The sequence below is a fragment of the Coffea arabica genome, chromosome 11e (assembly GCF_036785885.1).
Source record: "Coffea arabica cultivar ET-39 chromosome 11e, Coffea Arabica ET-39 HiFi, whole genome shotgun sequence".
Classification (NCBI taxonomy): Eukaryota; Viridiplantae; Streptophyta; class Magnoliopsida; order Gentianales; family Rubiaceae; genus Coffea; species Coffea arabica.
This window is the reverse complement of record NC_092331.1, coordinates 52,129,925-52,151,306: the sequence shown is the minus strand read 5'-3', so window position 1 is coordinate 52,151,306 and position 21,382 is coordinate 52,129,925. Positions and strand designations below refer to the sequence as shown.

Below are 21,382 nucleotides of genomic sequence, written 5' to 3'. Positions count from 1 at the left end.
CTTTCGGGATTTTAGGTCTTTGATGTCCAATATGCAAGAGAAAGAAGTTACCAATGGCCAAATAGAATTTCACGTCATTTAGTAAGCAGAACACTATAAGTTGCTTTGGATATGTCATACATAAGACCAGAATGGGGAGTTACTAGAACTGAAGAAAATTGCAAATTTTAGGCTGTCCTCTGGTAATAATATATATAGGAACCGTTTGATTATCTAATTTTGATAAGTTGGTCAAGACTCAAGAGTTCTCTCAAGGCTCAAGCCAAACTTGGTAACTCATGGTATGAGCCAAGTGGGTACAAGCATTATCCATCTCGCACCAAAGATGTTAATAATGATCAGAGATCCAAGTCATGATTTAACTCCCAAGTCATCTGCAACTTCGACTAAGTCACGTCCCTTTGGATGGTGAAATCAAATAACACGTTTTTCCTTTGCAGAAAATAGCATCATACAGCAATTCAAAATCCTTTTACATCTAATAACCAAAAAATGATCTGTAGACAACGGAACATAGCTGCTGCGGGAATACGCAGAACTGCAGCCATCAGGCAAAAGAGGAAAACACTATGTACATATAACTACATGAATGACAAAACTAATACATATATCTATAAGCCTTTCTACAAAAGTCTACTGCAGAAGAAATCTTCTGATACAACAGAAATAGAGCTGGGCGAACCTTTGGACAAAAGTATGATCTTGGTCTAGCAAATGCATCGCCCTAATCCAAAGAAAAAACTCCATTGCAGTACCTGCTAGATTACATACCAAGACAGCTTTGAATATTCTTCATCGTAAACTTAATTCTACAAGCAACATGTACTTGGTACACCACAAGTTGTTACCTTGCAGATGTCAAGATGGAGGAATGGGGGACGAAACAAACAAAACGACTGATGACAAATGAACACAAACTTTATACAGAACATAAAACAAGGAGTCAAACCATTGACATTAATGTGAAACAATAAACAGATCATCTTACAACAAGTACCGACAATTTCAGACTGAAATCTGCTGCAGAAATAAGAAAATAACTGCATTTAATTTTTCTAATGTTCTTTTATATTTTACAACTAAGCAGAATTATGTAGCAAATATGAAGCAAAAAAGTTGAAGTAAGTCTTTAAGGGTACAAGTTACCACCTTTTTCCTTGCAAGCCAACACATGTTACCTCCAATTCATGAATTGAAAACCCTTCAACTGAAACATGCTTTCCTTCTTTATAATTGGTAAACAAAAAAACCAAAAGATAACTTTGCCATATTGTATCATTGCAAATTCCACCATCAGATAAGCAGGTTTTATTTTCGGGTTCAACTAAACTACATCTTGCATGCTCATAATTGCTCTAAACGTGTCTGATGAATGTCTAGAAACATGAAATTTTGTAGGTATAAACATTATCAATTCTCTGGAAGATGACACTGCAGAGTTTTAGTGTTTGATTTGAAAACATGAATTTCGCAATTATAAACATTATCAATTCACTAGCAGATGAGACTGCAGAGTTCTAGTGTTTCACTTGAAATCCAGCATTGTTGCATATTTTGTAGCATGAAAATTCCTTTTACAGTTGTACAGAACTAAGACTATCTTGGTCGACACAGTTGCAGAGCAGCTAAACAACCTTGAGAAACACAGTTCATTTCTGACATCACAAAAAGCTGTCTCTACTGCCTTTCCAACTCTATACGGCCCAACACTCCCATTCTAGAAACAATTATTTCACTTTATATCAACCTTGTCCATTTTCACCTTCTTGGATCATTAAAAGGAAATGTGGCCACTTGTTTAATTTCAATGTCAAGAACTATTCAAAAACATGTAATATCATGAATTGTAAGGTAAATTACATATAGACCTCCTAAGAAATTCTTTCAACCTTAGATATTAAAAGCTTCAAAATTAAGCAGTACATTTGCAGAGAAGTTTCCATCTGAGACACTATTTATGACAAGATATAATATTGATTATCAATCTGCTTCAATTCCAGGAAACTCATTTGCAAATCTAGATTCAGAAAAAAAAATTCAAATTATTTTTTCAGTCCTCTTAAACTAGCCACAGATTCAGATTCAAATGGAAAAAAACTAATAGTTTTCATAACAGGCAAGCAAATAGTTACCTATCATGAATGAGATTCAAGTGACCACAATCTTTTTTTTTCTCTTTTTTTTTTAACTCCATATGCAACAGAATTCATCTAAGTTAAAGTCAATACATTTGGATGTCAAAGTAAGCACTTACCTGTCACTGAACTTCTCAACAGCATCTGTGGCACACAGAATTGTCTCACTGACTTTTTCAAGGACCATATAAAGCTCCTTCCCTCTTGTAAGTTTAGCAATCACCCAGGCATTATTTTTTGCCCTGATGCATACTTCCATATCTTTCTCACGACCTGCACCATCGCATTTCAACCTGCTCTTTTCTAAGTCAACCTCTTCTCGAACCTTACTCAAAGCAACTAATGATTCCTGTCAACAACATTATCATATAAGACTCAAGGGCATCTCGAATTTCATAATTAAGAATGCAAAGTATAAAGTACAAATATGAAGCTGTCGAAACACCACTAAAATATGTCACAGCAAATTGTATTGTGATGGCATTAGCCACCTGAAGGACATAGACAATCAATTGTTCGTAAATAAAAAAATGCCTGACAGAATAGTGCCTAGAAAATTCAGTATTAGATGCAGAACCCATAGACAGCATAGAGTGACTAGAGTTGCTTTTAATCGATTGAAGGATCTAACCTTTGCCAGGGTTGTTACTTTTCCAGGTGGAGTAGCTCTGGATATGCATCTGTTACCATCAACTAGCAAGTATCGGTACCCACTCACATGGTACGCATTCTCGCCACCCCATCCTCTTGATAATTTCTCTTCAACTTTGATGATCTTAAGTGACGCCTGCAATATTTGCAAAATTACACCAGGCACATTCGAGGAGAAGAAGTTTAATTTACTCTTTTGGTTATAAACCACAAAGAAAAAGAAACCAAAACTTGAATCATTCACCCCGGCCCATGTGTAGGGGAGCATGGACTTCCAGTGGGGCTGTTCTCTATCATCTCTTCATTCACTATGAGAGATATTAACATCCATTTTAAAAAGAAGACACATCAACTGAAGCACCAAAGCTTTAGAAAAATTAATCTGACAAGGATGTGGTAACCATATTTTCGCTCTATGCAAATTCATCATAACTTTCTGAACCACAAACAGAAGTCCAAGTATGAATTATCATCTCCTTCCAGACAAGCTCCTATTATTCAACAGAGATGAAAAGATGCAAATGCTTATTTCAGTAGCATTTTACCTCACTGAGGTCACTTAGGTGCCCATCTAATCCATTTAATCTCATCTTGTTAGTGGAGACCAAAGAGACAAAAAGATGATAAATGCTCCAAAGAACAGGGGAGTACAGAGAAACATCATTTAAAGCCACTACAACTTTACGTACGATCAAAGTCCACATCACAGACAAAAATGCATCATATAATTTCAGATGTCAAAAAAGTTAACAACACAAGTCAGATTCCAATGTCAATAAAAGAAACAGAAGATGTCAATTAGAGATTACTAACTCACATTCTCAATGATTTGCTGCTTCATCAAAGATATTCCTTGCTCCTCGCTAACTATAGACGTGACAGGAATGAGAAATATTAAGGTGAGGCTCCTATACTGGTAAGCACAGAGATACATCCTCTCCGTTGTTTGATGAAGCCATATGGTTGGGCTGCTACAAGCAGAGCTATCAACTTCAGCACCCCAAACATCAGCAACAAGAAAACCATCCTTGCCCCTGGACCACTTATCATGCTTTAAGGGCCTCAGTGCATTATACTGGCGATTCCCCACATGTGAAGTTTCAGATGAAACATTAGAATGATCCAGTGCAGAACCAGAGTTTGATAACATGGGCCCAGAAGAAACACCAGGGGCAATATTTCCTTTTCTCAGATAGGACCAGGAACTTACTCCAGAAGATAAAGCACGTGGCGACAGCCTTAGGACAGCATATGTAAATAGATTTACAGTGTCATCCTGAAAAACTAAATCAGTCATATTAAGGCCAGTTAAAATTGATCACCAGATTGTCTTCCTATAATTCCATTGGCTAACCCTTTCAAGGAAAACAAGAAACACAAAATCCTTTTCTCATTTTTTTACTTGTTCGATAGAGAAGGATGTGCGTGCATCTGTGTGTGTGTGTGACAGAGAGAGAGTGGGAGTGGGAGTGAGAGTGAGAGTGAGAGAGAGAGTGAGAGTGTGTGTGTGTGTGTGTGAGAGAGAGAGAGAGAGCAGAAAAACTGACAAGTACATCATACCGGAGAAAGAGTAGAGGATACTAACAAGTCCTGGTACATGATCAATGAGTGACACTGCATACTTCCTGCACTTGATTCTAATGCCTTGACAAGTGACTGCAAAATGGAAGGGTAAGCCTTTTTCAACAAGTAATCTGTCTCTGGTTTAATCAGCAAAAATTCATATTTTGACACTACAATAACTTGACATAGAAAATATGATCAAGACAAACATACAGGGAAAACTAGCAAATATTTCACTCTCAATAATGTTAAAAATGAAATCAAATAAACTAGACAGTATGATAGGAAACAGTTGAAGAAGCCACCTTCATAATCATATTAAAGAAATTGGTGGCAGAGGGTAGTCAATAAAGGTACAAGTTTCAGACACAGTTCCTTCATCATGAGTATAAATTTCATTAAATATGCATATGAGTGTTACATTTTAAGGGTGGAGAAAAAAAGAGTTGTCCTCTATCAAGCTATTGCCCATTGGATAAGCAGGATTATTCCAGCAATAAGTCAACAATTGGCATTTTCCTGAACCACATTCTATCATCAACCCACCAGAATCAAGTTAGTGCACAGCATTAATGCACAACATGATCACAACAGATTCCATGAACATTTAACTGGAAATAGGCAAGACGAAAACCAACAGCTATTTTCTGATTGTTTTAATTTCATACGGAACTCAATGAGGAATGACACGTGTTCTTACTGCTAATGATTTGATTTGATATTCTTATTAAGCTCTATGAAATGGTACAGAAGATATCATGGAATTCACAAAACAATGCATATACGCCAAATACTTGAGACACTCAAGGGTTGCCACAACTCGTTTCTAAAATTCACCTCATCTGTCAAGCTTTTCTATCAAAAGATAGTCAATTAAAACTATTTAGGCCATGTATGTCTGTTAAAATGATCTCATTTCTATGCAGAATTCATACTGGGAGTATTTTTAAAAGCCGAGAAACTTTCTTCAGATGCTAACTGCCAGCATTTTTGGTAGGTTTATCTAATTTGTATAAAACATGAGGGAAGAAAAGTTGAATTTCAGAAGCAAACGAGGAAGTCCTTGTAATTGTTATATACCTCATGGGATAAAGCTTAATTTACAAAATTTCTCAGTTTAAGTTGAGACCATCAAAAGGTACATAATGCTCATATCTTACATGTCACTTCGGTCTAATTCACATGAACAAGTTTCTCATGCAAAAGCGAAAGCAATAAATGTTTATAGGAAAGAAGACATAGACTTCTCAATATTCCACTAACCTTCATTCAAGAAACTAATCAAAAAAGAAATAGCAAGAAGCAATGGGTATATATCATCGCCAACCTCATGCAGCATAATGATAGTTTCGTGAATGATATAAAATGCAGAACAATCAGGCTGTAATCACCAAAATCTAAATCTTCTGTCCATTTCATTCAGTGTTTGAAAAACATGGCATCTAGTCTCTAAGAGGATATGCAACAAATTACTGAAACACAAACCTGAACTTCGAGTGCAGCCTCTCGTCCTACGGTCAACATCTGTACAGTTCCACGCTCTGCTAGAGATTCACGGAAGTTCGGCAACTGAAGTTTCTTTACAGCAAGAAAATCTGCCTCAAAGAGAAAATGTATGAGTAGTGTGAGGCATACAGCAACTCCAGATTGCTCTTATTGCACAAATCAAATGGAAATCATTTGACACAGCAACTGCTCATTACCCCAACAGCAACAGTCGAATGGAGACCGCTTTTCAAATGCTGACAATTAGTAACTTATAGTGATATATTTAAAACTACAAAACATTGAATAAGAATGAAATTGCAGGAAAATTCAGATAGCATAAAAAGACACCTCACCACTCAAATAGTCCATGATGAAGTAATACAGATGAGTTCGAATAAGTCCCCCAGCAGGTTCTTTATCAAGCAGGGCTCTTATAGATCCGTGAAACATCACAAAAAGAGAGTGCACTTCCTTAAGGACTGCTCGTAATGCATCAATTCGCCATATAGCTTCTAATTCTTTACTTTTCTCCACTACCTAAAATATGGTAACCCACATGCCATAAATACAGCGAAGAGGATAAACAAAGAATTCATCTGCATTGCCATAATGAAATATCATATGTTTTCCTCAACTACCAAATTCAAGCATGTGATTTTGATAACCACTTGATGGACTCACATAAAAAAAAAAAATCATTCTTCAGTACTTTGTTAAAATAGATTTCTCTTATAAATATCAATCTACCCCCGGATACAGGATCTTTAATCAAAATAGAAATTACTGAAGAAAAACTCCTACCAGTTTGCTAAAATATAATGCATCCCACTGAAATAATTTTGATAACCTGAACACTTCACTTTGTGGCCTAGTATAACCCTAGTTCGTACACTTAAAAAACTACTATACTATCCCCAATGGCTTCTGCGCCCAACCTCCCCCCCTCCCCCCAACGAAAAAAAAAAAGCCGCCTACTCTTTTAAGTTGAAGCAAGAGAAGGGGCACAGCCTTTAATTTATAAAATAAGCTCTATTATGGATGGTTTCACCAAATAGGCAATATAAGTCACTAGTTAGATATCATGCTGTAGTGGAATTGATCCGGACACTTTTTCTAAGACAACTAGCAAATTATGCTATCAAAACTTCCACTATTGTTAGAGAGGACATGCCTATGTGAATTTATATCTATCAGTGAGTTTGCATGTCTGTTTCCATGCTTCTCAAGAAAGTTTGATTTTGTACGCTAGTATTTCGGAGCAATAGAGGACAAAGTGATTCCCCAGTATCCTTTTTGTCCTTGTGTAAGTTATATCCATAAAAGTGAGATATCTAGCAGCAGAAGATCCACATTACACAGTCAATGAACAAATAGAATCAACTCCCACTCAGAATTTATATACTATTTTGCCATTTAGTTTTGGAAAGGGTTAACACACAATTGTTGTAGTAGTAGTTTGAGGATGTACAACTTGTTATGTGGGACAGCAATGATATTTGGATTCAAGGAGTTAAAAGTGATTAAGAACATGGTATACATATTCCAGCTGCAAGTCTACTTATTCGGGAACAGCTTTTTACAACTACCTTACTTTAAGAATTACTTCACAAAACTATGTAAGGCAGTTGTCCTAAGCTACGTTACACCTATTATCAAAGAGATAGAAGCCCCACCATAACCATCCAGATATCTGGTTCAGCCTCATAAAAAACATGAGAGTGCATCTCTGCTTCAATGACCTCACAAGCAGCCTCCGGAGAGAATATCCTGCAGAAGATAGTTCATTTGCCATTAATAACATAGTAGATAAGATATAGATACAAAACAAGCAGAAAGAATCAACAGACGTGTGCTTGTAAACAGCAATAAAAACAACCATCAACTACTTGGGTTTCTTTCATTGCTTTGTCTTTTTCCTTCTTCTTTATTCTTCTTCTCCAGGAGAAAAAACTAAAAGTTAAAAGCAACAAAGCACATATTCTCCATAACAATCAACTACCAATGAACATAAAAGTCCACTTTTTATACCTTAAAGGTGTATATAATAGTTTGCCTATCTCACTTTCAAGTTAATAGCGAAGCTGGAATAAAACTGCCATCATCATTTCCCTTATTGGAATGATTAAAACACTTATTCAGACATCAAGAATTTATGCCATCAGTAACTGCACACAATTCTTTTTCCACAAAATTGCTGATTTAGTCTCTCAGTTCAAAGGACATGATTCACCCAAGAAACAAGCATTAAATTCTAGAAAATATAAGACAACACTTAATCAAAATGAATAGGCATAACAGTCATTGACCAAACATTTTACCAGACTCCCCGTTTCCAGAGGCATGTAGCTTGTAATCCTTGATAAATCTGTGGTAACCCAAACCATGTATTGGCAAGAAGTAACTACGATATACATAGGTGGGATCTAATTAACGAAATCTATACATGAAAATAGCAGTACTGTCAGAGATCAACCTATACAGTAAGATTGCCCTTTTCTATATTATCAATGCACTAAGATCATGCATATAAAACTAAGTAGAGGATGACTCACCTTGTGAATGTGATCAGTCCTTCACTGAGGCCTATGACAGAAAGTTGAGTCGAAAAGGCCAAATCAGCAGGATAGAAAAACAAGATCTTATCAAGTTCCTGCCCTTCAGTTTGTCCCCTTCTTAAGTCAAAGACGCATAATTTCAATGTATCACCAGCAGTGCTCGCAGACGACATTCCCATTTATTTTTTACCTTGCGTAGCAATTAATCCAACTTCCTACAAATCCACAAAAACAATAATCTAAGAACACTTTCAACAAGCATGCTCAAAGTAATAATTACCATCTTAATATGGGTCTACAATAGCTTCAATTTTTCTCCTCCGAATATGAGTTTCTGTTCTTGCCGCAACTAGCAAATTGAAAACCCACTAATAAAAAAAGATCATATATTGCACCACTCTAGCCTTGCCAATCATTTTTTTTTCCATTTCTTCATTTTTTGGTTAAAAAAATAGTAATTTTGTTCATCATAGCTAATAGAAGCTAAACTGAACATCTATGACTAAAATTTGTCAAAACCTTGAATAACTACAATAACAAATACATTTTCTTGCTCAGGAAAAATGGAAAAATTACATAATTCAACTTAAAAATTCTTACTGCAATAGATACAGTTTTTCTTATCAAATTATTGGAAAAAATAAACCACAACCCAGAAAAAAATACATTATCATCATGAGTACCAGGCAGGGAACTCGTTGATTCAATTAATCTAGCATTACTTGAATCACAAACAGCAGAACTACTAATAATTACTAAAACAAGAGGTAAAATTGAAAGTTTCACAGCAGAGAAGACTCACAATTAAATCACCTCCGTTCTGGCGCCGGACAGAGCTGAACGGAGTTGAGGTTTAAAGGAGGATGCTCCCTTGAGAGAGACGCGGTGGGTAGTGGTGGAGGAGGACGCCGAGAGAGGGCGGTCAATGGTGGAAGACGGTGGAGGTGGACGACAGAACAAAAGCCAATTTCATCCAATTTAGCGGAGAAAGTTAGTTGGATCCATTGGATTGGGCTTAGGCCGACAGAAAAATAGATGGAGTAGTGAAAATATGCGGACTTTTTCAGGAAAAAGAAAGTATATTGAAAATTGTACATGTATATTTAATTACACTTAGTTTTCATTAAACATCATGTTAATGAGGGTTTAAGTGATTTAAGGTTTGTTATAACAAAAGCAATATCATAATCACCCTTTGTTGTCTAAATGAGTGCAGTGCAATTAAAGTTATTATCCATTAAGAATACTCATACTCTATAATCATTAAAAGTTTTCCTTTTAATTTATGATACAAATAAACATATGAAAAACTAATCTTACCCTTAATTATGCTATCTTCAGATTGTGTTTAATGTCTTAATAATTAGTACAGTTTTATATTACCCATATAGCTTTTTATGTGCATTGGTAGTATCAAATCAGTTAGCATAAAATTGGTGTGTGTGTGTATATATATTAAGTTTGGGAAAACTCAATACTGTAAGATTAGGCAACTTTGCCAAATACATATTTTGTGTAGTCAGATAGTAAGAATGAGCCATTTTTTCACCATAAGGTATCGTGAGTTGTAACTATTTCTTATGATTCTGGAGATATATCTCAATCTACAATGGGACTGGAGTCGAAATCATTTAAACTTTTTATTAAAAAAAGTAAAGTTTATTACTACTTAATTCACTATTTAACAAATAAGCTAATTTCAAGAAAAGTACTCATTATTGTTTATTTATGATAGGATTATGCTCCTACGATATGCATTTTTAGGTCTTATTTAGATTGCTATTTTTTATATTTTTATAAAAAAAATACATTATAATAATTTAATATACATAAACTAAAACCATGATTGAAAAATGTATTTACGAAAAATATAAAAAAAAAATTTATCAAAAAGTTGCAATCCAAAGAACCATTTGAGAAAAATTTAATGATTGAAATTTTGATCCCTTTCCTTCATTAGGCTCAATGTGAATATATAGCTTCTGCCTTTGTTAGATATAATTTGCCTCTGGTAATCAGTTTTAGGAAAATTCAAGTAATTATAAATTGTTTCGTATACTAATAATAATATTTTAAGAACTAAAACAAGATTTCTAAAGCCATTCAATCATATATAATTAAATGTGGATTTTTTTTTCTAAAAAATAATAAAAATATCTCCGTCAAGTCGCGTCAGCTGAAACCCCCTTAACGCCGTCGTTAAGCTTCATTGGTTCCTCACGGTAACTCCACACTCGACGTCGACGACGTCCTTTCATACACGACACCGTTACTTACAAACTGCCGTCAAGCCACTTCCTCTGAACTCTCATCTCAAGTCTCTCTCAACTCTCCCTCCCATGGCCATGAACGTGACCCCACGAATTCACGAAATCCGATCCTTCAGTGGACCCCACCACCAACCCAACACTATTTAAACCCAAATTTCCGGCTCCAACGTTCTTAACTGCTTCACTCTCCATTTTGCATTTTCACGCACAACACACACTAAAAAGTAAAATCTCAAAACGCCAGTTCGAACTTCTCTTTCCAGCTCAGAGTTTTCTTCTCCAATTAGTTCCAAAACCACGTCGTTTCGTCCTCTGCAGTTTGCCTGAAAATGAAGCGCAAAGCTGAACCGCAGCTGCAGCAGAAGCAGTCGATCTTCGTCGCCGTGAAAAAGCAGCTCCGGTCGAAGCTTCCTCACCGGCGACGCCGTTTTCACATCTCTCCAGTTCTCCATTCTTCTTCGGACTTTGCGACCGAAGAGCTCTCCTGCGAGGTCGATTCCAGCAGAGCCTCGGTACTGAGCATTAATCAGCTGCCGGAGTTTCGAAGAGTTTATGGAAAAGAGGAAAGCGACAGAGGAGGATATGGTGACGTGGAAGTTTCGGAGAGTTCGTGTGTTGAGTCGTGTTCCGGAGCTGTTTCTGGAAAATTTGTTGAGAAGAAACTGAAGAGAAATGAGGAAGTATCTGAGAAGTTTGCTAAGAACCAGGTCGTTTTGGAGCTCAAGAGTGGAGTTAATGAGGATTCCGAAACGGGGAATAAATCTGAGATTTCTACTGTTTGGTCGTTCTCCGGTGAAAAGTTAAAACTCAGAGACGTGAAAGTGATTGAAACTATCTCGAACGACGTCGTTTCAGTTCGTTTAGAATCGGAGAAAACTGTGCAGAAATATGAGAGCGGAGAGGAAGAGTTTGAGCGAGAATCAGGTGCGCAAAGTAAAAAGCAGCTTTCTCCAAGCGACTTCGATTTTACTTGTTCCGAGGATTTTGAAAACGGCTGCGTTTCCGAGCAGGAAGACTACTCGTCGTCGTACTCTGAGTTGCAGTCGGAGATTTTCCCCGAGAGTTGTTCGGATTTTGATTTCTCCGACTACTCGCCGTCGATTTGGTATGATGATTCCGGCAGCCAGTTCTCCGAGAAGTCAATGAACGATGAGAGTCCTTCGCCAACTTTTCAACTCTTCATCCAATTTTCTCAACAGTTCTGCAGATCGAACTTCCCTTTCGAGACTAATTCTGATCATAATGACTCTCATGATTTCACCGTGAGTTTCTCTTAATTTAAATTTTTTCAATAATTAATATATTTTCTATGAAATTTTCTATAACTTTTTGATTAGTATGCAAAGCGTGCAGAGAAGCTCAGCTCAGCTCTCAATATCTGTTTATATCCTCTTAACTGTAGAATGAACATGTCCTGTTCTTTTTCTTATGCTTTTCTTTTTATCTCGATTTTACTAATTGCATGCTTAATTCTAATCGTTTGAATCGAGATGATGCATTTAAATATTTCTGTTTTTTATTTGAGATCAAAATTTTGAAGTTTAAGATAAACTTCTATTCTGAATCTGGAATTTAGATATAATTGCTTAATCATTAGCGGATGACATATATATATAATTGCTTAATTTTCCAGCAATTAGCTGCAGTTCGTTACAGACAAATTTGTTACGTTGTCCTCTCTCGTTTGATTTTCTGTTAGAAAATGAAAATGTTGAAATAAATTTTAAAACTTAAAATTCGATTTTTTCTTTAAATTTTTATAATTAGCATCAATAACATTGTGGACTGCTTTTGCTTTTACTAATTACTAGTAACGTTTTTTGATTTGTCGCATGACATAAGCCTTATAGGCTCTGACAGATTATTTTTGAATGTGTTAATATAAATTTTTAAAAAATTGTTTCTTTTTTAAATTGTTTTTGTTTGAATGAAGGTGTTGGGATTGGAAGAAGAAGAAGATGAAGAGAGCTACAGGATGATTAGGAAAAGAGAGAGAAGGCAAGTATATTTACACGACTACGCCGAGGAATACTGCTCCACCACCAACTACGGCGACCTTATCATTCAGCAGCGGTTAGAGATGGTCCATTGGATCGTTGAGGTATTTACTGCATTATTATCCAACTTGCACAGTCTTTTTCCTTCCAGTTTAACCCCCACGTTCTGAGTCGTTATTTTTGGGCAGATAGTGGAATGCATCAGTTACAAACATGTTTTTTTTTCTTCTCTCTACTTTACTTTGTTTGGAAATTTCCTGCTTTACGGTGTCGTTTTAGTAAGTGGTTTCAAGCAATTGGATTTAGCCCACGTGATACGCCCGTGGCGTCTTGAAACAGTATTTTGTCTATTGTGCATGGATTGCTTTACCTCTCCTAGGACACGAAATGCACAAGATTTGTGGACCTTTTGTCTATCATCTCATATGTTCTGGTGGGCTTTTACTCTATGATGTTAAGATGCACGTGCTGAGTTCACAAAGCATGATACATATCCCGAGTTCTGGCAAATTCTTTAACAGTACTGGCACTCTCTATGTCGGTTTGATAAATTACCTGGTGAAAATTGTGTTTTCGATGGAGTTAATTTGCCCCTTTTTTCTCTAAGAAATGATATAGGATGCGGTCCAGAATAGGGCTAAAAAGAGTAGCAGATGGAAGCACATGTAATCTGCTTAATATAATGAGACTGAGTGGTCCAACTCTAGTGGACAGGAATTGTTATGCGCTAATTATGCTTCATGTAAAAAAAGTCTAGTAACTTCTCAATTTAGAATCTTGAATTTTACCTGATATTAAGCAGAGATACACTTTAAAATTTCTACTTTTTAGTATTTTCCAATGGTTTAGCTTTCATATATTGTATGTTCTGAATTACAATCTTCTTTTCTTGCCCGGAAACTATACTGTCATTTGTTCCTGGTAAACCTTCCTTCCAAGATGATTTTATCTCCATTTATCTCAGATTTCCAATTGGCGTTTAAAGAGTAAACGTAGCTTTTGCTCATTTATTTGTCTCTTGAACTTCACTGTACAGCAATCAACAATTAAGGAGCTCCAGAGAGAGACCATGTTTCTCGGGGTGAGCCTGTTGGATCGCTTTTTAAGCAAAGGTTACTTCAAAACCAAGAGGAATCTTCAGATTGCTGGAATTGCCTGTCTCACCTTGGCAACAAGGATCGAAGAAAACCAGCCACTCAACAGGTAGTATTTTTCTCTACTTCTTTTCCCTTATTATCTTTTCCCCATTTGATCATCATACATTTGTCGTGCTGGATTGCATCAGATAAATGTTCGTGACGAGCTAAATTCCTTTTAAATGGACTGAAATGATTTTCTAGCATGCACTTGATATAGAAGTGTTTGGAGATACAGTTTCAAGTATTACGAAACCAAGATTATCCTTCATACAGAGCAAAACGGATTTTAATTTTACGATCAATTTTTCCATCTCAAATTCAACGAGTTCAAACTAAGTTAATAATCCATTTCCTATTCATATGAAATTTTCTACAATTTAAACAATTTATATTATTTGATGAAGCAAACTTAAGTCAGGGAACTTTTACCACACGAAGGATCATTTGACTCGGTACCTAATGTAAGCACATGCATTGGAGCTAATGACGAGGACTTCTTCTTCACTGTCCCTCATCAAATATTAAAACCATGTAATTATTGTCATCATTCCAGTGTACGGCAGAAGACGTTCTACATTGGAAGCAACGCATACAGCAGAAGCGAAGTGGTGGCTATGGAGTGGCTGGTACAGGAAGTACTGAAGTTCCAGTGTTACCTGCCGTCTATGTACAACTTCTTATGGTATATAGTTTCCTCCTCTGTGCTCTGTCAAGTCTATAATTGAAAAAATTGGTACATTCAGCATCTAGGTCTTCCAGACTTGAACTAGGAGAAAAAGGAACATATATTTTCCTCTGATGACTCATGGCTTCTGTACATCTGAGACAGGTTTTATCTGAAAGCTGCAAGAGCAAATGAGAAGGTGGAGAAGACTGTGAAGTACCTGGCTGTGCTAGCATTGCTAGGCCACGAACAACTCTGCTATTGGCCCTCCACTGTGGCGGCTGGGCTAGTCATTCTTGCCTGTGTAGCAGAAAATCAAGAAGCATCTTGTTTCGGTGTCACAGAGGTAAGTCAATGTGAATTTCCTTGGCTTCATTGTCATAATTGTCTGGGTTCTAGGCATACATTTATTTAAATACCATCCACTGGATGAGTTAATTGTCTTTAATAGTTTTAAGTCCAAATAAGCAGCTATGTTTTATGGCACAAGCCTTTTTTTTTCTTCCTTTGGGACATAGCAGAAGTATTTTGCAATACCAGTTATCAGATGAATCTGTGAATTGGAGAAATATTTAGCTCTTTTTGAATGTAGAAGGTTGTCTCTGCAGTCAAATCATTTTTTCATTTTGAGATTAAGATCAGAGATTAAATGCAGCTGGATACTTTATTGATGATGAATTCATGTACTTGGATATACAGACTCATGCTCAAATAAAGGATGATCATCTCCCTGAATGCTTAAAGGTACAAGACGGAACCAAATCCAAAAAAATCAACCTTCAAGTCATAAGTTTGTTGTGAAACATAACATATCTGCGTGCCTACTCATTCATCTTTTATCAGAGTCGCAACTAACAGTGCGTTTATTCATGACAGAGCTTGGCATGGTTGGTGAAGTACATAACCTAGTTACCTGTTCCTCATACCCATACACTTACAACAGTTCGTACAGAATTCATCACACAGAATAGGAAAATAATGATCAAGGCGATTGATTGGACTTTGGATCAAGTGATACACAATTTTATTCTTTGGATCAAGTGATACACAATTTTATTCTTTCATTAAGTAGCCATAGAATGACAGAGTCTAGTACAATTGTCCATAGAAGAGAAGAAATTTTGGAGAGAAATTGTATACTTCTTTTACCAAGCAACAACCTGACAATGCTTGTATACCTCAATCTTGATCGAATATTTCAATAACAGCTACATATTGATTTGGTAAATGATAATTGCAGAAGGGTACAGAATGCCATTTTTTAGTCACTTATTTTCTTTCTTATTTGGAAAGATGTTTAATTTGTTTGTGATTCAATTGTTATATGTTCAGTAAGTAGCCATGCTACAGCTCTCAATCATCCCATTCCCCCTTCCCAAAGGCATCCAAAAGATTTCCAGAGAAAGGGCTATAACGAGGTAAAACCGTAATTTCATAGCATGAATCATTTATCTCTCTGCAATCACAAAGGGCAACTTCTGATGCAATTTTAAAAGTTTGCAGTACTATGATTTTTCTAGTCTCAGTTCATTGGCAATTTTTTTTAGGTTTTGTGGAGTCTGTTGGTTACTGCAACTTGTACATCTTTATTCAACTACTCTTGATTCCAGCAACAGCTCAATTGGACAAGGGCTTGTAAACATTGTCATAGACACATGACTGTCAATGCCATGACCAGAGAGCTTCCATTTCTGAGCAAAAACATTTTTCCTCGTTGCCGATAATTATATTGGAGCCAACAGCAGTGCTTAATCTACAAATATGTATTAGTGGAACACAAAGTTGAGAAATACATGGTAAAATTTGAAAAAGAGCTATTGCATAGGTAACCACATGTATTGTCCAGCGAAAATAACAGAACACACACCAACATGCAAATAACATGCCCTGGATAGTATAGAAGCAACAATCAAATATAGTACAGTGCAATAATGAAGTTGTGATTTATGGTTTTTGTGGTGAAACAGAGGTTCTGTAAGATATCATACAGCACAAAAGAGGTTGAACTCCAATTTGGCCGACAAATTCTCTAAAATTTCAAACTTATACAAGCTTACTGCCATCAGGAGAATTAGCAGGATGAGCTGGAACATCTCCAACCAAGGATTGATCGAGATGGACATGTGCAAATTCATTTACCATTGCCACTTGTTCCTTCTGTAGGTTATCCCTTCTTTCCTCTTCTGCTTTCGCAACCTTCTCCTTGGTCATTAAGCTCACTCCCTCAGCTGCCTTGGCCACTCTATTGAATGCATTTGAAACCCATGAGGCTCCACTTGACACATAACGGTTACTCATGATAGCAGATCCTGCAACAGTAGCTCTCTGCTCAGCAGCTGCAAAGGCACTTCTCGTCTTTTCAGACACCTGGAAGCGTTCATCCATCTCCTTCACTTTTACATTAACAGCAGCTGTTCCCTGGCTTAACTTCTCGGTAAGGCCTAATTTAGTGTCGATTGAAGCAACAGTGGCTGAGGCAGTTGATGTCAGTTGGTGCTTCTCATCAAAAGATTTTGCCTTGTTCAAAGCATCCTTTCCCAAACTGAAGCCTTTGGAAAGCATCGTGCTTACCACATCTTCTGCCTTCTGGACAGCAGAGCCAGTCGAAGTTGGTTCCTATTAAAGGCAAATATCAACAGAACTTGTGTTCAGACATTAATGTAAATTTTCATAGTCAAAACTCCAACATGATGCACCATTTACAAATTTATGCTGGGAGGTAGACTATAATAAAGTCCAACCCTTCCTTGTTCAGTATCAAAACTGAACACTAACAGCTGCAAAATTGCAATGAAGCTTTAGTGCTCTGAATTGCAAAAATGATAGCAAATCAACAGAAGCCACTAAGGATATGTAGCTTACTGTGTTTAAAACAGCATTAGGAGGCAACTGGTAATTTTCAACTTGTGTTATTGAAATTGGAAGGTCTGCAATGGTTGCTCCCTGAGAGAGCAGAGGTCGACATAAGCTTCAGATTCCACTAAAAAGGGATAAATGTAAACAATAACTAGTATGCAACTAGCATTTTTTCACAATTAACAATGCCATTGCATAGGAATTTATGTCATGGCAGACAACTTTATTGAATCCATTCAAGACTTCAAATTTTTCCAGAATGAATCTTTACGGCTAAGTCAGGAGAAAACTAAGATTATGTTTCCATCCATGCTTGGAGCTAATGAGTAATTAAACCTATTCTTCATTATTTCATAATTACTGATACACAATTGTCCTTACAGTTCCAGAAGTATGGGAAACTTTTCCAGTTCATTGTTTCATAATTTCTGGTTCACAATTGCTCTTTAGGCTTATCTAAATTGTTGCTTGTTTGCACCTGCAAACAAGAGATATAACCTCTCTAGGGGAAATTTTTGAGCTGAAGAGTCCTCCCTGACTTTAGCCATTTTCAAAAGGATGCGGCCCTTACTATGCTCATTTGTATCCATATCACTTTACACAATCCTTTTTCTAGAGGTAATTTTTCCCAGAGTACTTAAAAATTAACATCCAAAACCAACGTAAGCTTCAAACAAGTCGACAAGCTAATCCTCAGAAATATGGAAATTAAGTTTAGCTTCATTCAATTCTTCATACTCCAAAAGGTGGATCCTAAGCAAAAGTGTCATGCATTCCTTCTGCGTTTTTTTATTTTCTCTCAAACATTAAAGATGTCAATGTAGCCAAAATGTCTAGACATTAGATAATTAGTACAATGACCACAGACAACATACTGTCAAAAGCATTGCAGTATCTGCCCCTTTTGATTCTTCGAAAGTTACATAAGCAAGTTGAGTGGTCTCAGTTTCCCTGAAAAGATGCCTTGAGAGTTAAAGCTTCAATTGTCAAATAACGCTAATACACCAGGCAAATCCAGAAGGCAAACCTTTGCATCTCAACATACTGGATATTGCCAGAGAAAGAGAAGAATTCCTGAATTTCTTTGTCAGTGGCAGAAAGTGAGATGTTGCTCACTTTAATTGTTCTTATCTGCTAAAAAACGAGAATCACAACTAAATGAGTCTTTTCTGTAAAACACATCTCATTTGTGATCTTCTCAAAAGAAGCTTAAGTGATCATGGAAGAAAAGTACCAACACCTCAAGAAGTGCATTAGTATACTAATGAGATGGGAAGAAAAGCAACTGCCGGATGAAAAAGCAAATTATTGAGTGAAAGTATATTGTTTCCCTAATTTGAAGAACGCATGACGCTTACATCTGGGACATTGATAGTCCAGTTTGGGTTGCTGGTAATCTGGGTATTTTCTCCAAGATTTTGATTAGTATGGTCCATGGGAACCTACAAATCAGTACAGTTAATTAGATTACCATCACAACTTAAACATAAAGGTTAGCAAGGATTAGGAAATGAGTCAAATAATATGTTGAGAATATAGAATATATCATGCCGATTATTTTCTTGTACAGTACAGATCAGGCAATTTGGTAAAGTAAAGCAATTAAAACAAAGTTAAAAGGATATCAATGAAATCCTGTCACCCTAGATGAACTAGATTATCACCACAAAATGTTTCAATTTATAAAGTCAAGGTAACATCAACATAAACAGATTGCAACTAGAGATAAATCTGTTGTATCTTGACCATTTGCAAATCCAAGAGACAACCAGGTAGGTTCATGGTGAGATCTTACAAACAAAGCCTCCAAATGTGCAAAACCAACAAGACTCGGTTCAAAGCTCATAAAGACAAAGGTTATGAAGCAGGAGAAGTCATAATGATAGTTAAAGTTGCATGAATCTAAACCAGACACTTATGTTTGCTAAAGAAAAATTACCATGAAATAGATTATTATGCTCATAATTATCTGTTTCCCTTTAAATTTTCCTTATGCCATTCTCGAGAACAGGACTAAGTTTTCATTCGGATATATTATCACTTTTGGTTTCATTTCTTGAAAATGCAGTTGACAATATCCTAAAACAACTTCAAGTATTTGCAACAATATACTGGAGACTCCAAAAAATAAACAAGCTATCATAAGATCAGAGACATCATAACCTCAAAAGAAATGCAATGCAATCAATTGAAATGGCTCATCAGACTGAGACGTGAAATTTGATAATATTGACAGTAACAAAATAACTCCCACAAGACTTGACATTTTGACAAGCCCATCTGATTAGAACGCAGAGAAGATTCAACGTATTAGGAAAGGTACCTAGTCACGGGATTGCAATGAATTTAGTAATGCAAATCAGAATTGCTGATACAGAAATTAAAAGGTAATTTGTGCTTACAGATACGGTTGATAAGAATGTTATGTAGAACCAGAATACTTGAAGAAATGATGATCAGGGGTAAATGCCCCGTGAGGAAAGGGGGAGGAGTGGAAAATGTTAGTATTAAAAAAAGAAAATGAAAAGGGAAAAGAGGAAGAAATGGGAGGGAGCGAAACTAGGTAATGATCTGTAGCAACTGTTTATGCCACTATGCGGGAAGTTCGCCCATTCGCATGATCCCCAGTTTCTTAATTTTGAGGAGAGAACGACAACTATTGCCTATAAATAAACCAGGCATATGAGACAGGAAAACTGTAATAAGGGATTAATCTCTTATATAGCCAGGCAAAGAAATTCTTAAGTTCTTACCCAACCTTTGAACCAAAAAAATAAAAAATAAAAAAAATCACAAGTCAGATTAAGATGCCTCTCAGGAGAGCTCCTTTGAACTTGATTAGCAAATTAGGTAAAACATGAATGTCATTTTGTGAGTAAAATTTTAAATTTGACGCAAACTTGGCATGATTAACATAAAGTTTGAAATTTATGAGTAAGATATACAAGTTACTTATCTCTACTAGAGCTCAATTCAGTTCAAACTAGTTGCTGTTTAGTTTGATAAATAGAAAGTTCACCTACAAAAAAAGACGGAAAATTGTGGACATTTTTAAGCACAACATTTTTAAGCGATATATACAAATATGAGAATCGCTAAAATAAAAAAGATGAACAATCTTTTAGATTGCTTCTATGATTTAAATGGTATCTTGTTTAGTATAAGATTTTTCGATAAATAAATAAGCCAACTTTGAACGTAACTTTTATGGATGAATTTCAATTAAGGCCTGCAACGTGGGCTAAAGTGTTAATATAACCCTTGAAAGAGAGTGAGTGCCAATTAAGCCCTCTAAGTTAGAATTTTGTTCCAAATGAAGCATTTCACGAGATTTATGTTTGATTGATAACATTTGACCAACTTTGACAATAATGTGAAAACATACCAACTATTTAGAGACTTTGACGCAATCGGTCTCCTTCCTAAATAAGCTAAAATCGATAAAATTATTGCTCTTCTAATAAAAGCAAAAACTATTCCAGGGCCTAGTGGAGGACTAGTCGGTTGCCAATGCAGTCGGATAAAAAAATAAAAGCAAAAACTATTCCAGATTAAAAGGGTAATATTTCATCCATTTTACCTCATTCAAGCAGGAAATGAATGGCTTAAAAAGTTCCTAAATAATTAGTAGGATTTCGCATTATCACTAAAGATTGGTTAAAAGTTTTTGACCAAACGTGAGTTGATAGAAAGGCTCATATTGAAAAAAATGTTTCTAGTTTTGAGTTCTTTTGAACAAATTCACCTTCACGGGTTGATTTGACTCTTTTGGATTCCTTTGTAAGGCCAATTCAAAATTCACCCTAATTACAAATTCGTTAAAATAAATAAATAAATTTGACTGTTATAGTTTTTGGCTTGATTAATTTGTTTATATTTTTACCTAAATGCATGCTACATATGTAAAAAGATTGAATTTTAAATTGAAATCATGCGTCATGCATCTAGTGTACAAAAGCTTTTATATATGTGTTTGGATTGCAAATTTATTTCAAATAATATTTTGTTTGCATCACAAACATATTTTCCAATTCACCTTTTTATATTTTCAATTACTTTTTATC

General features: G+C 35.9%; 3 protein-coding genes across 13 annotated transcripts; 1 reads left to right on the top strand and 2 right to left on the bottom strand.

Annotated features, from left to right (window-relative positions):
* Positions 1 to 406: 406 nt before the first annotated feature.
* LOC113719216 (vacuolar fusion protein CCZ1 homolog B) lies at positions 407 to 9,409 on the bottom strand. Of its 5 annotated transcripts, XM_027244355.2 has the most exons (12): positions 9,195 to 9,392; positions 8,390 to 8,607; positions 7,511 to 7,604; positions 6,191 to 6,374; positions 6,053 to 6,091; positions 5,835 to 5,944; positions 4,347 to 4,442; positions 3,997 to 4,062; positions 3,604 to 3,861; positions 2,767 to 2,922; positions 2,255 to 2,484; positions 407 to 758 (listed from the first exon to the last, which is right to left on the bottom strand). In XM_027244355.2, exons 2-12 carry the CDS (start codon positions 8,569 to 8,571, stop codon positions 725 to 727), a joined length of 1,449 nt encoding a protein of 482 aa, XP_027100156.1. In that variant the 5' UTR covers positions 8,572 to 8,607; positions 9,195 to 9,392; the 3' UTR covers positions 407 to 724. The 5 variants fall into 5 exon arrangements, with proteins under 5 accessions (XP_027100156.1, XP_027100153.1, XP_027100152.1 ...); XM_027244352.2 differs by having other exon boundaries at positions 407 to 755; positions 3,604 to 4,062; positions 9,195 to 9,394; XM_027244351.2 differs by having other exon boundaries at positions 3,604 to 4,062.
* A 1,229-nt stretch (positions 9,410 to 10,638) lies between these two features.
* Positions 10,639 to 15,690, top strand: LOC113718477 (cyclin-SDS). Of its 2 annotated transcripts, XM_027243380.2 has the most exons (7): positions 10,639 to 11,924; positions 12,596 to 12,763; positions 13,696 to 13,862; positions 14,352 to 14,480; positions 14,628 to 14,808; positions 15,162 to 15,206; positions 15,339 to 15,690. In XM_027243380.2, exons 1-7 carry the CDS (start codon positions 10,992 to 10,994, stop codon positions 15,369 to 15,371), a joined length of 1,656 nt encoding a protein of 551 aa, XP_027099181.1. In that variant the 5' UTR covers positions 10,639 to 10,991; the 3' UTR covers positions 15,372 to 15,690. The 2 variants fall into 2 exon arrangements, with proteins under 2 accessions (XP_027099181.1, XP_071929144.1); XM_072073043.1 differs by lacking the exon at positions 15,162 to 15,206.
* A 589-nt stretch (positions 15,691 to 16,279) lies between these two features.
* LOC113718037 (binding partner of ACD11 1) lies at positions 16,280 to 20,083 on the bottom strand. Of its 6 annotated transcripts, none has more exons than XM_027242956.2 (6): positions 19,721 to 20,076; positions 18,677 to 18,760; positions 18,346 to 18,449; positions 18,194 to 18,269; positions 17,325 to 17,405; positions 16,280 to 17,078 (listed from the first exon to the last, which is right to left on the bottom strand). In XM_027242956.2, the coding sequence occupies exons 2-6, from the start codon at positions 18,752 to 18,754 to the stop codon at positions 16,506 to 16,508; spliced, it is 912 nt and encodes a 303-aa protein (XP_027098757.1). In that variant the 5' UTR covers positions 18,755 to 18,760; positions 19,721 to 20,076; the 3' UTR covers positions 16,280 to 16,505. The 6 variants fall into 6 exon arrangements, with proteins under 6 accessions (XP_027098757.1, XP_027098755.1, XP_027098758.1 ...); XM_027242954.2 differs by having other exon boundaries at positions 18,346 to 18,452; positions 19,721 to 20,075; XM_027242957.2 differs by lacking the exon at positions 19,721 to 20,076 and adding an exon at positions 19,482 to 19,677.
* Positions 20,084 to 21,382: the final 1,299 nt, after the last annotated feature.

Bases quoted from the DNA above. Each gene is read 5' to 3' on its own strand.
- LOC113719216 (XM_027244351.2), bottom strand. From the start codon at position 8,571: ATGGGAATGTCGTCTGCGAGCACTGCTGGTGATACATTGAAATTATGC. The intron at 6,092-6,190 runs GTGAGGTGTCTT...ACTAATTGTCAG, and splicing joins CATCATGGACTATTTGAGTG to CATTTGAAAAGCGGTCTCCA. The intron at 5,945-6,052 runs GTAATGAGCAGT...TCTTTGAGGCAG, and splicing joins ATTCGACTGTTGCTGTTGGG to ATTTTCTTGCTGTAAAGAAA.
- LOC113718477 (XM_027243380.2), top strand. From the start codon at position 10,992: ATGAAGCGCAAAGCTGAACCGCAGCTGCAGCAGAAGCAGTCGATCTTC. The intron at 12,764-13,695 runs GTATTTACTGCA...TTCACTGTACAG, and splicing joins TGGTCCATTGGATCGTTGAG to CAATCAACAATTAAGGAGCT. The intron at 15,207-15,338 runs GTACAAGACGGA...TATTCATGACAG, and splicing joins ATCTCCCTGAATGCTTAAAG to AGCTTGGCATGGTTGGTGAA.
- LOC113718037 (XM_027242954.2), bottom strand. From the start codon at position 18,754: ATGGACCATACTAATCAAAATCTTGGAGAAAATACCCAGATTACCAGC. The intron at 18,453-18,676 runs GTAAGCGTCATG...CTCGTTTTTTAG, and splicing joins GGACTATCAATGTCCCAGAT to CAGATAAGAACAATTAAAGT. The intron at 18,270-18,345 runs GTTTGCCTTCTG...GCATCTTTTCAG, and splicing joins CAGTATGTTGAGATGCAAAG to GGAAACTGAGACCACTCAAC.